Consider the following 12,548-nt stretch of genomic DNA (forward strand, 5'->3'; position numbering starts at 1 on the left):
TCCCTACTTTTTGTCTCAAATTCTCTTGCAATGAAGACCAACTTATCATTTGCTGCCTTAACTGCTTGCTGCACCTGCCTGTTTGCTTTCATTGACTAGTGTATAAGGACACCTAGATCCCTTTGTAAATTCACATTTCCAAAAAATCACCATTGAAATACTTCTTTGCTTTTCTGTTTTTTAATGTTGAAATGTTTAGATTCATACTTGCCCATGTTATACTGCATCTGCCATACATTTTCCCAAAGATAGGAATTATGGACATTTAGAAAGGTGAAAATTGATCAGGGATAGCATGGTTTTTGTGTGAGGAAAACTGTATCTCACAAACTTGACTGTGTTTTTCGAGGAAATTACCAAAAAATATTGATGATGGCAAACATCTATTGTTTATTTGGATTTTACAAAGTTTATTTTGGGATTTACTAAGATGTTTTCAGGTATGGAATGTTTAAGTTATAAAGCTTTTTTCAATGGTGCATAGAGGTTGAGAGGCGATCTGATAGAAGTTCATAAAATAGTGAGAGGAATAGAGTTAATGGTAGTTGTCGTTTTCCTAGGATGGAGAGAAATGTGTTGCTGGAAAAGCGCAGCAGGTCAGGCAGCATCCAAGGAGCAGGAGAATCGATGTTTCTGCCATAAGCCCGAAACGTCGATTCTCCTGCTTCTTGGAAGCTGCCTGACCTGCTGCGCTTTTCCAGCAACACATTTTTCAGCTTTTTCCTTGGATGGGGGGTTTCAAGACTAAGAACACATTTTTAAGGTGAGAGGAGAGAGATTTTAAAAAGCTGAAAGAGGCAAATATTTTACATAGAGGGTGGTTCACAAGTGGAATGAACTTCCTGAGAAAGTGGTGGATGCAGTTCCAATTACAATATTTAAGACATTTGGATAGATACATGAATAGGGAAGGTTTGGAAGGATATAGACTGGAAGTAGGCAGATGGGACTAGTTTAGTTTGGGATTATATTTGGCATGGACTGGTTGACCCAAAGAGTCTGTTTCTGTGCTGAATGACTCTATGACTCTATACATTCAACTTGTCTAGATTGTTCTGAAGCCTAATATTGTTACTGCTTAATGGTGTTACTGTCTTGACTCTGTTCAAGCTTAACAGTGAACTATCTTGTACAACATAGTTTAGTATTTATTGCAATAATGCCTTAAGTTGTTTGAAGATGTGTTGGAAGAAGGAATAAATGTTCTCTATGTTCTATCTATAAAAGTATAAAGTTCATGTTGTAATCATGTTTCTGAGCTGAAGAACAAGTATTTGCATGTTCGGATGACTACAGATATGGTTGCATTTCTTTTAATGTTACAGAATATTTTTCACATTTTCTCCTTGGCATTCTCAGGAATGACGTTTCCTGAGAATTTGTATATTACCAACCCCACATCTTGTTTCACATGTTTAATCACTGGGTGACAGATTTGGTACTGATAAATGTCGCTTGCCTTTATTGTCCCACATTCAGCAAAATTGTCATTGAGAAAGCCTTAAAAATAGCCCTCTTGGAAAAAATCTCTCCCAAAGTGTACTTTTACAACTTCTTTCAGTGTATCATTAAAAAAATGAAACAAACTACCCTTTAGTGGTAAGTTACAGCTCTTTTAGAAAAGATGACTATCAGAATTTTCTGTGGCCAAACAGACTACATGTAAATTACATACATTTATAATCTCTGTAAATAATAATTTATCCACATTCAAATATAGTTTTAAGGTTACACTCACAATCAAGTCACCAACAGTCATACTCATAAGTGAGATTTTACTACTTTGTTTTAGTTTCCATTCCACTCCAGTATTTCCACAGACAAAAGGGAGCAAGCTATTCTGGATTCAATTTCCTGATTTTGCTATTTGTTTCCTTCCTAAATGCAGATATGTTTATCACAGTTCAAAGTGGATGGTGGCTGGAAATGCAGATTCACCAGTGCCTCCTCGGGTCTACATACATCCAGATTCTCTAGCTTCTGGTGACACATGGATGCGACAAGTCATCAGCTTTGATAAACTCAAACTTACAAACAATGAGTTGGATGATCAAGGACATGTATGTAGATAAAGGTTTATATTTTAGTAACTTTCACTGGTTTTAAAATATCTTATTTCATACTGATATTTATGTTACAAAACTGGGCAATGAATATCAACAATTCAGCAAACATATTTAGACTAAGTGTCACTCTCACTGCGTTAATGAGCTACTGACCACAGAACAGAACCAAACCCAATAGCGGGTTACATTTGTAGTAATGCGCATGACAGTTCTGTTCAGTTATGTCTTTCTTTTGTATTTCAATTCTATAGTTCACTTTAGAATAGATGGTTTTAAAGAGGATTCAGAAAAATCTGATGAAAATGATTCAAGAAATGAAGAACTTAATTTTTATGAATAGATTGGACAACCTAGTGTAAAAAGGAGAATATTGAGAGGAAATTTGATAGAAGAGTCCACAGGGTAGGTAGAGGGAAATAGTTCTCATTGTTGGAAGAGTCAAAAACCAGATGAATTTGTTGGTATTTCAACAAAAGTGTTCTTGCAGAGAACCAGCATGAACAAATGGGTTTAATGACATTTTTTTGTACTGTAACCACTCTCTAATTCCATGATCATTGATAAATTCTGGAGATTATTTTTAAGTGATTCATTATCCAGATATTGCTCTTTCTCACCTGCTGCCAGATCAAAGTTTTCAAATCAAATTGTGAAATATTAGGGTTTAACTAAGAAATTCTAAATAAATAACTTCTAACCTGAATCAGTGCTAACCTGATATACAATATAATAAAAGATCCTGCTCTTTTGCATACTTTGACCAAGATCTATTTATTCCTAACTTGTTAATATGCAGAGTCAATTCTCCTTTTTCCAGGCCCATAGTTAAAATTTCTGACTAACACACAGATCCTGATTTCACCAAATTATTCAAATGTATTGTGTGACGTGTGATGCAAATTATACGAATTGTTTTCACAAAGCATAAAGCAGTAGTCAGAAATGTATGTGACATGTGAAAACAGACCCGCCATTACTTGTCTAGCATAAAACTATTTTTAAAGCTAAAACCAATGACCAGGGAATAATCATAAACTTAATCTGCTCTGCACTCTGTGATGGCACCATGCCCTCTGAGGTCAAAAATAGCATTGACCAGATGTGATCCAAATCTTCCACTCCCAGAATGTGCCTCAACTCCAGTTTCTGAAGAACACTCTGTACTGCTTCAGTGGTGTTTTCCATTCTGCATACTTTTATTCTTGTGTACTCCAAGTTAGTGCTGATGCTATGAGCACTTTTATCCTGTGGACCTACATCCAATGGGAACTGATTGTTAAATCTCATTCACTAGCAGTTATTACAAAATAAAACTCCTTCATCCTCCATGGCAGGTACATTCCAGTCTAGCTTCCAGGGGTCACAGGGCAGTACTTGGCCTTCTGCATTGCCCAATCCACGCAAAATGCTTTCGTTTAGCTTTTTCTTTAAGATACAGATGATTATATGATACCAACTAGACTTCTGTTCGACTGTTAATGAAAGTATTCTTTAAAATATATATTAAATTGTAGGCCTTCCTGCTCACAGTTCATTTATCAGCCATTTGCAGTTAGGGTTAACTTAGTTGTCTTTTCTGCATAGATTTTACTTTGCTGGCTCAACGTTGTCCAGGGGTGCATGCTGATCCTTGACAGAAAAGCACCTGCATAGATTCTACTCATGGGTCTTGTTTAGCAGAATATTATTATTGCATATTCAGGATATCTCTTATTACATTAAAAATAATCTGTGAGTTTATAAGGTTCCTAGGGAAGCTTTAGCAATTGTAAAACATGGCTGTGTACCAACATAGGCAGCATCCAAGGAGCTTCCTGAAGAAGTGCTCGTGCCTGAAACGTCGACTCACCTGCTCCTTGGATGCTGCCTGACCTGCTGCGCTTTTCCAGCAACACATTTTCAGCTCTGATCTCCAGCATCTGCAGTCCTCACTTTCTCCTGTGTACCAAGATAGATTATACTGCATCTGCAAGTGCCTTAAATTATAGCTACAATTATGGCAACATCAATGTGAGGTTAAAGTGGTAACTTACTATAGTTAGAAATTTTAATTTTACCCACTGTGCCATATAACTCTTAATAACTCAAAAATCAAAGTTTGCTTACATAAACAAAAAAATGTGGAGCAGATATATCTATATAATGTTCCATCTTTATTTTCATATAAGTGTTTACTAATTCCAAATGTGAGTATTACTCTGGACAAAGGCCAATTTAGAACTGGACTGAAACTTAGCAAACTCATTTCACAGAACTGCGATAAAACTCTTCAGATATAATAATTTATTTTTCCTTCAGAGAAAGGAAGCATTCATTCTCTCTTCAGTTTGTGCTGGATTCCATCCTCAGTTCTGAAGTCAAGGTGGCTGTAGTTAAAAGATAATGGTATCATCACTATCTTAATTGTGGAGACAGTATATTTTTTTCACCTGACATGGTTAGATTTGAAATGTGCCCAGGGGACAGTGTTCTAATAAAGTACGCTGCCAAATCCTTTGAGCAAAGGGGTGAAAGATTCTCAGTTTTGGGTCTGCGCCTGAATTGAAAGACTTTATATCCCAATCAACTATGCACTAGATTCCATAGGAAAAAAGGAACAAACCTAATTTCTGTCTGGATGGAATTACAAACCAGCTCACAGAGGTGAAACAGTAATATTTTAATCCACTTTGCCACTAAGCCATAAGAAAAAAAACATTTACAGAGTTGTACTATGAATGTAATGAAAATATAATATAAACTTCATAATAGTTAAGAATGTCAGTGCAATAATTTTTGCCAGAGATCAGGTCATTACTTTGACACTCCGAAAATTGTATTTAATAATTGGCTGCATATGGACATACACTTAATTTCCTTTGTTTATGTGCAACATGCTGCAGATGGTCGCCATTTTCAAGTAACAATGTCGGCCAATTAAAATAGAACATTCTTTCTGATTCAGCGTCCACTTTCAGCAGAGGATTAAGGATGATTTATTTCTCTTCAATAAGGACTGCATTTGTCCCCAGTTAGAAGACAGTGCGATACCAACAACCGCTGCAGCCCCGGCTTGTTGTTGAGTTAATCGAAAAGCCTTCGAGTTGAATTCCCCGTCCGTCCCAGTGACAGCTCGGGGAAAGTTTCTCCTATTCCCTGTTGCCTAAATAAATGCTGCAATTACAGATGGGTGCTCAGGAGTGGTGCTGAGAAGGTGAAAGCGAAGTCACATTTTCGATCGTTGCTGTTAAAAATAGAATAACAACCATAAGAGGAAAGAAAAAGGAGTAAAAGGGGCTCTGTGCCTTTCTTTTTCAATTACGTTGACTGTCATTTAATAGTCGGGCTTGGTATAAAGTCGTTTGGTAATGCGCTATGCTTTGGCAAGAGAGCGAGCCTAGTCTTTGATAGAAGAAACATTGCAAGCGAGATTAGACTGTTGGGTGGACATTTATCAGTTATTTATCAGAATTAATCACAACTAAAATTATTAATTCCAAAGACATTTACAAGCAAGTTTCGAAGGGCATTTCAAGGTGACCTAACAGGAAAAGACAAGCTACTCTCAAACTTTCATGGCCCACATTCACTATACTGTAGTTAGTGTTCCCGGGGTCCAGGTAATGCAGTGAAAATAGATGTCATTGTAGATTAATGTTACTTTGAAATCCAAATCATTTTCATTAGTTGCCGTCTGCTTAGGAACAGCGTTTTACCTTAACACCGGGTATGATCGAAGCAATTCACTGAGATTGAGAAGCTCCGAAGTCCCAGAATTATAACTATCCTCCGAAAGGGGCAAGAATGATCGTTAATTATGGGTCCTGACGTTTTTGAACAGTCGCTAATGAGAGCATGTATAAATAAAGGGTGGAACAAATCGCCATTGAATTCAGGTTGGCACTTGCTCGCCTGTTTATATTTCACATGACCGTATTAGTAACAGATCGGGAAACAGGTAAACATTGCTTACTATCGGTTCCCTCAGTTAAACCTTAGCAACTCACTGATCTCTCCATATCGCGACGACATGATTCATAAGTGAATATTCGCCCAATCTGTCGGAAAAGAAACAGTTGCATTTTTCAATTAATATTTATCAATAATTCCTATTTATCAGCATTGGAGTGGCGCTATAGATATGCAGTGGTTTTGTTTTTACCAAGTTGATCCATTGAACAGCAAGATTCTGTCTAAAGCTGCATACCATCTGGTTACCCCTTCCTCTTGTTGGGTTATTCTGCTCAGTGAATAAAATGAGGGGAAGAAAATGACTTTGTGCTTTGCTGTGAAATAATAGGAGTGTTCTTTGCCCGTGCCAGTGAATGTGAATAGCTTTAATTTGAATAGAACTTGGTTTAAAGTGTACATCATTACATGGTTTTGCTTTACAGTGCATGTTAAACCGTGTTAGCTTTATTTGGCTGATTCAAACTAAAATACTTATTTGTGTTCTTCATCGTCCCAACCCCCAAATGAACAGATAATTCTTCATTCCATGCATAAGTACCAGCCGCGGGTGCATGTGATCCGAAAGGACTTCAGCAGCGAGCTATGCCCAACCAAGCCTGTGCCTGCAGGAGAGGGGGTAAAAACATTCACTTTCCCGGAGACCGTCTTCACCACAGTTACAGCATATCAGAACCAGCAGGTAGGCTTCCTGATAGCCACCAGAAGGCCGAGAGGAAGGATACATGGTTAAAATATTCGTTGAAATAATTATTTACAGAATCTATTGTTTGAAGTCCAGTGAGACTGAATCGAAACGGACAGGTATGCGCCGTGTCTGCTGCGGAATTCTTTAGAAAAAAAGAAAATGCGTGCGATTAATTTTAAACATATGTTTATTCTCAAAGTGAGTGGCTGCAATTATTTCAGAACGGAACAACGGGCGCGTTATATGTTTAGATAAAAACGCGAAGATGAAGAGAGTGCCAGTTTATTTTAAAGGATTTTGTTTTCTCTGAACTACACAGCATTATTTGTTTAACACGACGGAATAAAGCCAACCCCGCTTGCTTGGGTTTTGGCTTGCTTACTGCTTAGGTTTAGGTTTGACATTTTTTTTTATTCCCGATCATTTCGGTATTTTCTTAAAAAAAAAGTGAGAGAAATGCTCGCAAATTCAGTTCCGAATCGCCGCAGTGTCCTTCACAGACTCTGCAAACTGATCATCCAGACCAACTGGAATGCTGTACGTGTAGCTGGGAAATGTCGTCTAGAAATCTTCAAATATTCCGCTAGACTTTACTGGAACTCCTGGCTCTTAAGTAAATGACTGAACGAATAAGCAAACATGTATAGACGGATTTCCATGGCGGGTTTTAACAGAAGACGATTCTGAACCGCTGCATTGAAATCAGACATGTTTTGCTCGAATTTAATAACAACTAAGAAACAGCTCTGCACGACTAAAGCAAAATAACGGCTGCGATAGGAGTGGAGGAATTTCGCTCGCAGCTGTACTGTCGGAGATTCGTCCCTTCCCCCTCAGTTCATTCCCTTGATATTTTCCCATCCTTTGCCACTTGCTTGTCACAGGCCGCAGTTCGCCTGTGTAAAACCGGGCTGGGCATATTTGCATATGAATGGCTAACTACTATCACAACTTTATAAATAGCTGTTCGCTGTGTACCATGATAATCAGAAACAGCAACAGAAATTGTTGGAAAAGCTCAAAGGGTTTGGCAGCATCTGTGAGGATCTGCAGGTCTTTCGGTTTTGTGTCAACTATTTGTAATTATTTGAATGCTTATGTCATTAATTTCAAATTATATCTTTGGCAAATTAAATAAAAACGCACTTTGTGACTCCCTGGAATGGACAGACGCCGTCAGGATAACTCAATATTTGAAGACCCTTACTAGCGCCTGAATATAAGAAGCAAGATTGTTTCAATTATTTCCCCGCAAGTTGAATACGATAAAGAAAAAGCTGGCTATTGAAGGGGTCCTGGAGTAATATTGGTTGGATTGAGCTGTTTCTGTACATTATGAGATTGCAGTTCAAACTTTCTTTAAAAATAATCACATTATTTTAACTAATTTAAACATGTATACATGCATTGGTTCCGCCTGGGGAAAATGGTTGGTAAATAGTCAAGCTTTAATTATTTTTATTCTAACCAAAAGATTAAGTATTTTTGAATGATGTAGCATTTCTGGATTTGTGATATATATCCAAGAGTAAGGAATTTGGAGAAATTAGGACTGTTTGGCGATGGGATTTGATTGAAGTTTTCAAAATCATGAGGGGTCTGTCCAGAATAGATATGAAGAAACTGTCCCCGCTGGTGAAGGAATGGGAAAGACATGGGTTCAAATAAATAGGAAAAAGAAGCAGAAATGCTTGCAATATCTCTGCTCAGACATTTCTGGGCGTTTGACTGAATTGGCATGTGTCTTTCAGTTTCACCAGGCTGCAGCTATCTCCCGGAATCTGTTCACATTCCCCAAGAGGTTTAGCTTACGTGCTGCTCTGGTCGCCGCGCTATGTGGAGGGTGCAGAGGAGATCCACCAAGATGTCCCCTGAGATGGGGCGCTGTAGCTATAAGAGAGACTGGATAAGCTAGCGTTGTTTTCTTTGGAGCAGAGAAAGTTGAGAGGGGTCCTGATTGAGGTGAATGAGATTGAGGGACAGGGTGGATAGGAAGCAGCTGAATTGAAGGGTCAGTAACAAGGGGGTATTATTTGAAGCAGAAGAGCAGAAGACTTGGAAATATTTGAAGTTTTTTTTAAACCCAGTGGGTGTTGGAATCTGGAATGCCAAGCGTGGGAGGGCAGTAGTAGAGACTAGAAACCTCACAACCCTTAAAATAAAATACTTGGACGAGCGCTTGAAATGTTATAACATTCAATGCTATGGGCCAAGTGTTGGAAATTGGGATTGGTGTAGATAGATGATAGGATTTTTTTTTCTGTTGGTGCAGACTCGTTAGGCCGAATGGCCTCTTCCGCTCTCCATTAAACCAAAGGAGAGCGTCTTCAGGCAGCGAGCAATTCGGGCCTGGCTGAGTGTGTGATTAATTCAAGCATCCGACCAGGAATTAGAAAGTTCCCAGCAAGAGGAGTGTGAAGTGTTATTGGGAGAGGCTGAGGATGGCAGTCAGGGGATTGCCCATTGGAGAGCCCGTGCAGACACGATGGGCTGAGTGGCCTCTTCTGCGGCAGAACAATTGTGCGGCTCTGTGATTGGCTGCAAAGGGAAGCGGCCACCTTTCCCATTACAATTCTGGAGTCCCCACCAGGTCTTTGCTCCCGAGAGGATTCCCTGCCGCGGTTCAACATCCGCATCAGCATCCGCGAGGGCCTTCAGGAGTAAGAATTGTTTTTAGTTGCTGGTTGGATACAGTTTGCCTTCAAAGCACAGTCTTCAGCTTCGCTTCCAATCCGGTCTTCTGAATTTAGAGAGATGTTCAATTCTTTCTTATCAAAGCCCGGTTAATATTTTTGAGTCCTTGACGTGGTTAGATTCTTAACATGTTCATGCGGGCAGTCGAAGGGCGTTTTGAGCAAGATTGAGAGAAAGTGTGACAGCAGATTTCAGTTAGACAACAGAGCAGGTTGAATCGAGCGGAGTGCGCTGTCTCCTCTCCAGGTTCCTTCCACCTTCCTGGACTTTGCGAGTGAGACGCTTTTTAAACCGAAACTTCGCCGGTCTGCAATACAAACACTCAACCCCAGAACCTGGCGTGGATTCCTGGGTTACCCTGTGCTCAGATTATTCCCTCAACACAGGGGCTAGTTCACAGAGCATTCACTAATAGAAACTGGGTGCACTTGAGAGCTGATCTTCTATGCAATCTTCATTTAATGTAAATCAAAATCTATAAACCGGGAATCTGTTAAAAAGCGTTCCGGTTGTGAATGTTTCAAAGACATGCTGCAGGACTTCCCATCCCAGACCAACCGCCCAACTACAGAACAATTTAGAAACTCGAAATATTTTTGACACTATTTCGAAGCTTTTAAATGGGTGTAAGTGAAAGACACCAAAAACTCCCCTTGATTCAGTTGTACATTTATTTTTGTTTGTCTTTACTGAAACAGTCTTGACTCCGTCAACTCCTTTGTATTCCGGATTAGTTACATAACTGCATCATTTGTAAAGGGATACGTTCCTAATTCTCCTGCCTCAGTTGTTAGTTAATGAGACGTTGATTTGGGAGGTAATTTCATTTTCGAACGAAGTTTCTGTATACCCAATGCAATGCAGTTTCTGTTCTTACATAGAGACCGGGACACGGTCATCTTGACAAGCACCCGCGACCCCCTCTAATTGGGCCGAGTTTTTACAAGTGAACTTGTTTCTTTATTTCCCAGATTACAAGGCTGAAGATCGACAGAAATCCGTTTGCCAAAGGATTCCGAGACTCCGGCAGAAACAGGTGAGGAGTCACTGTCTAAAACACACACACACACACAGACACACGCACAAATCCTTTAAGAATAAACAATTCAACGTAACCGAGACCAGTGTGGAATTATAACGTGCTGTGCTGGCTGAATGTATGTTAACCTTACAATGTATACAATATCCGTATAACTATAAGCGATGGTCAAAGCATCTTAAATATTAAAGAGGTTTTCAGGTGTTAAGCAGCAGCTTTCGAAATAACCCAGTTCACAATGTTGTCGCCCCACCCCTTTCCATTTACTGTACGGTCCTGGGTATCTGTCCACTACAATAATCGATTTATCGCAGGGATTGCGATATCGCTACAAGAATTGGGTGTTTTACAATGGTTTATTTTCTTAATACACACTGACGGAATCTTTACCCGTGACAGTGTAATATTACCAGTTACACTGAGGGACTCTTTCGACAGAGAGCTATTTCAGACTGCAGGACCAGTCTCCCTTCCCTTTGCCTCTGCAAAGAGGTTTCAGGTAGGCATGAAAGCAGAATAAAAAATGAGGTCTGCAGATGCTGGAGATCACAGCTGAAAATGTGTTGCTGGTTAAAGCACAGCAGGTTAGGCAGCATCCAAGGAATAGGGAATTCGACGTTTCGGGCATAAGCCCTTCATCAGGAATGAATAAGTCAACAGCCACATCTCAGCTTTGCAACACTCACCTTAATAAGCACCAAGTACAGTTGATATGGTTTGGCAGTGGGTATATTGTCAGAGTTGGGTGCAATGTCACAGTTACTCGGCAATCTAGCACCTCGTGAAGAAACGGTTGGACTTTTTAACACGAGGAGAAAGCGGAGGATCCCACCCCCGGAGCCGGGAGGAGCAGCTCTTGTATCCAAGAGCACAGGAGCTCCTCTCACAGTGCCGCCGGCAGCAACTGGCGGCGAGTAATGTAACCAGGGCAGCCCCATCAGTGGAGGGGGAGCTATTAACTACTGCAAATTACAGGCAAGAGCGTTTCCCTGAAAATTAAGAAATAAATCGAAAGCAATCATCTTCTAAAAAAAGTAAACTTGGCTCCAGTTTGGAGTCATGCACGAACAAGTCCAATTTCAAACCAAAGCAAGACAAGAACACGTCAAAGCCATCAGTATCTGATTTCTCCCATTTCCCACCGATATGTTACGTCTCCACTTCTCCAGGGTAATTAGAGATGGGCATGAAGGAAGCAACAATTGAAAAACTACTCATCCTTACACACAACAAAAAACGGAAATGCTGTAAATACAGATTGAAAACCATTGATTTGACCTGTTACCTGTTTCCCTCTCCTCAGAAGCTGCCTGACCTCCCAGAATACTTCCAGCATTTCCTTCTTTTATTTCTGTTTTTCAGCATCTGCAGAATTTAGTTTTTGTATCAAGCACCACACTGCCTTAATGATAGCAGGTCGGCCTTGCTAGTTTGTCAGACTACTTGTCTGATCCCCAAAATTGGACAATTAGGAATTTTTCTTATCTGAAAGGCTAAAGTCATTGTCCTCAGAGGCTGCTAGAAACCCCATTCCATGTCACTGACTTTGGGGACAGTGTGATCAAGGGTCAGATTAAGTGTTAAGCCTTTATTCCTGATGAAGGGCTTTTGCCCGAAACGTCAATTTCACTGCTCCTTGGATGCTGCCTGAACTGCTGTGCTCTTCCAGCACCACTAATCCAGAGTTGAGTACCTGTTCACATATCCAAGCCATCACTAACGTAGAATCTTTGGGTGGCACGGTGGTACAGTGGTTAACACTGCTGCCTCACATCACCAGAGACCCAGGTTCAATTCCCAGGTGGTTCTCTGTGTGGAGTTTGCACGTTGTCTGTGTGGGTTTCCTCCCACTATCCAAAAATGTGCAGGTTAGGTGAATTGGCCATGCTAAATTGCCTGTAGTATTAGGCGAAGGGGTAAATGTAGGAGAATGGGTCTGGGTTGGCGTGGACTTGTTGGGCCGAAGGGCCTGTTTTTACACTGTAGGGAATCTAATCGAAGTATACATAATTTTGACTCTATAATTTTATGCAACCAATTCCCTCCTATATCTCCATCTCAGCACATCTGCTATCGAATTCCCTATTTAGGTCTTTACCACCTCAAACCGGAT

At 40.0% G+C, this 12,548-nt stretch overlaps 1 protein-coding gene across 1 annotated transcript in view; it reads left to right on the forward strand.

Annotated features, from left to right (window-relative positions):
• Window positions 1-12,548, forward strand: part of tbx15 (T-box transcription factor 15) — a 103,422-nt gene that overhangs the window by 48,124 nt on the left and 42,750 nt on the right. The window contains exons 4-6 of the mRNA XM_060833096.1: window positions 1,889-2,060; window positions 6,529-6,696; window positions 10,368-10,432. Of these exons, the coding sequence (XP_060689079.1) occupies window positions 1,889-2,060; window positions 6,529-6,696; window positions 10,368-10,432 (405 nt within the window). The remainder of the gene's footprint in view (window positions 1-1,888; window positions 2,061-6,528; window positions 6,697-10,367; window positions 10,433-12,548) is intronic.

The sequence above is a fragment of the Hemiscyllium ocellatum genome, chromosome 12 (assembly GCF_020745735.1).
Source record: "Hemiscyllium ocellatum isolate sHemOce1 chromosome 12, sHemOce1.pat.X.cur, whole genome shotgun sequence".
NCBI classification, from domain to species: domain Eukaryota; kingdom Metazoa; phylum Chordata; class Chondrichthyes; order Orectolobiformes; family Hemiscylliidae; genus Hemiscyllium; species Hemiscyllium ocellatum.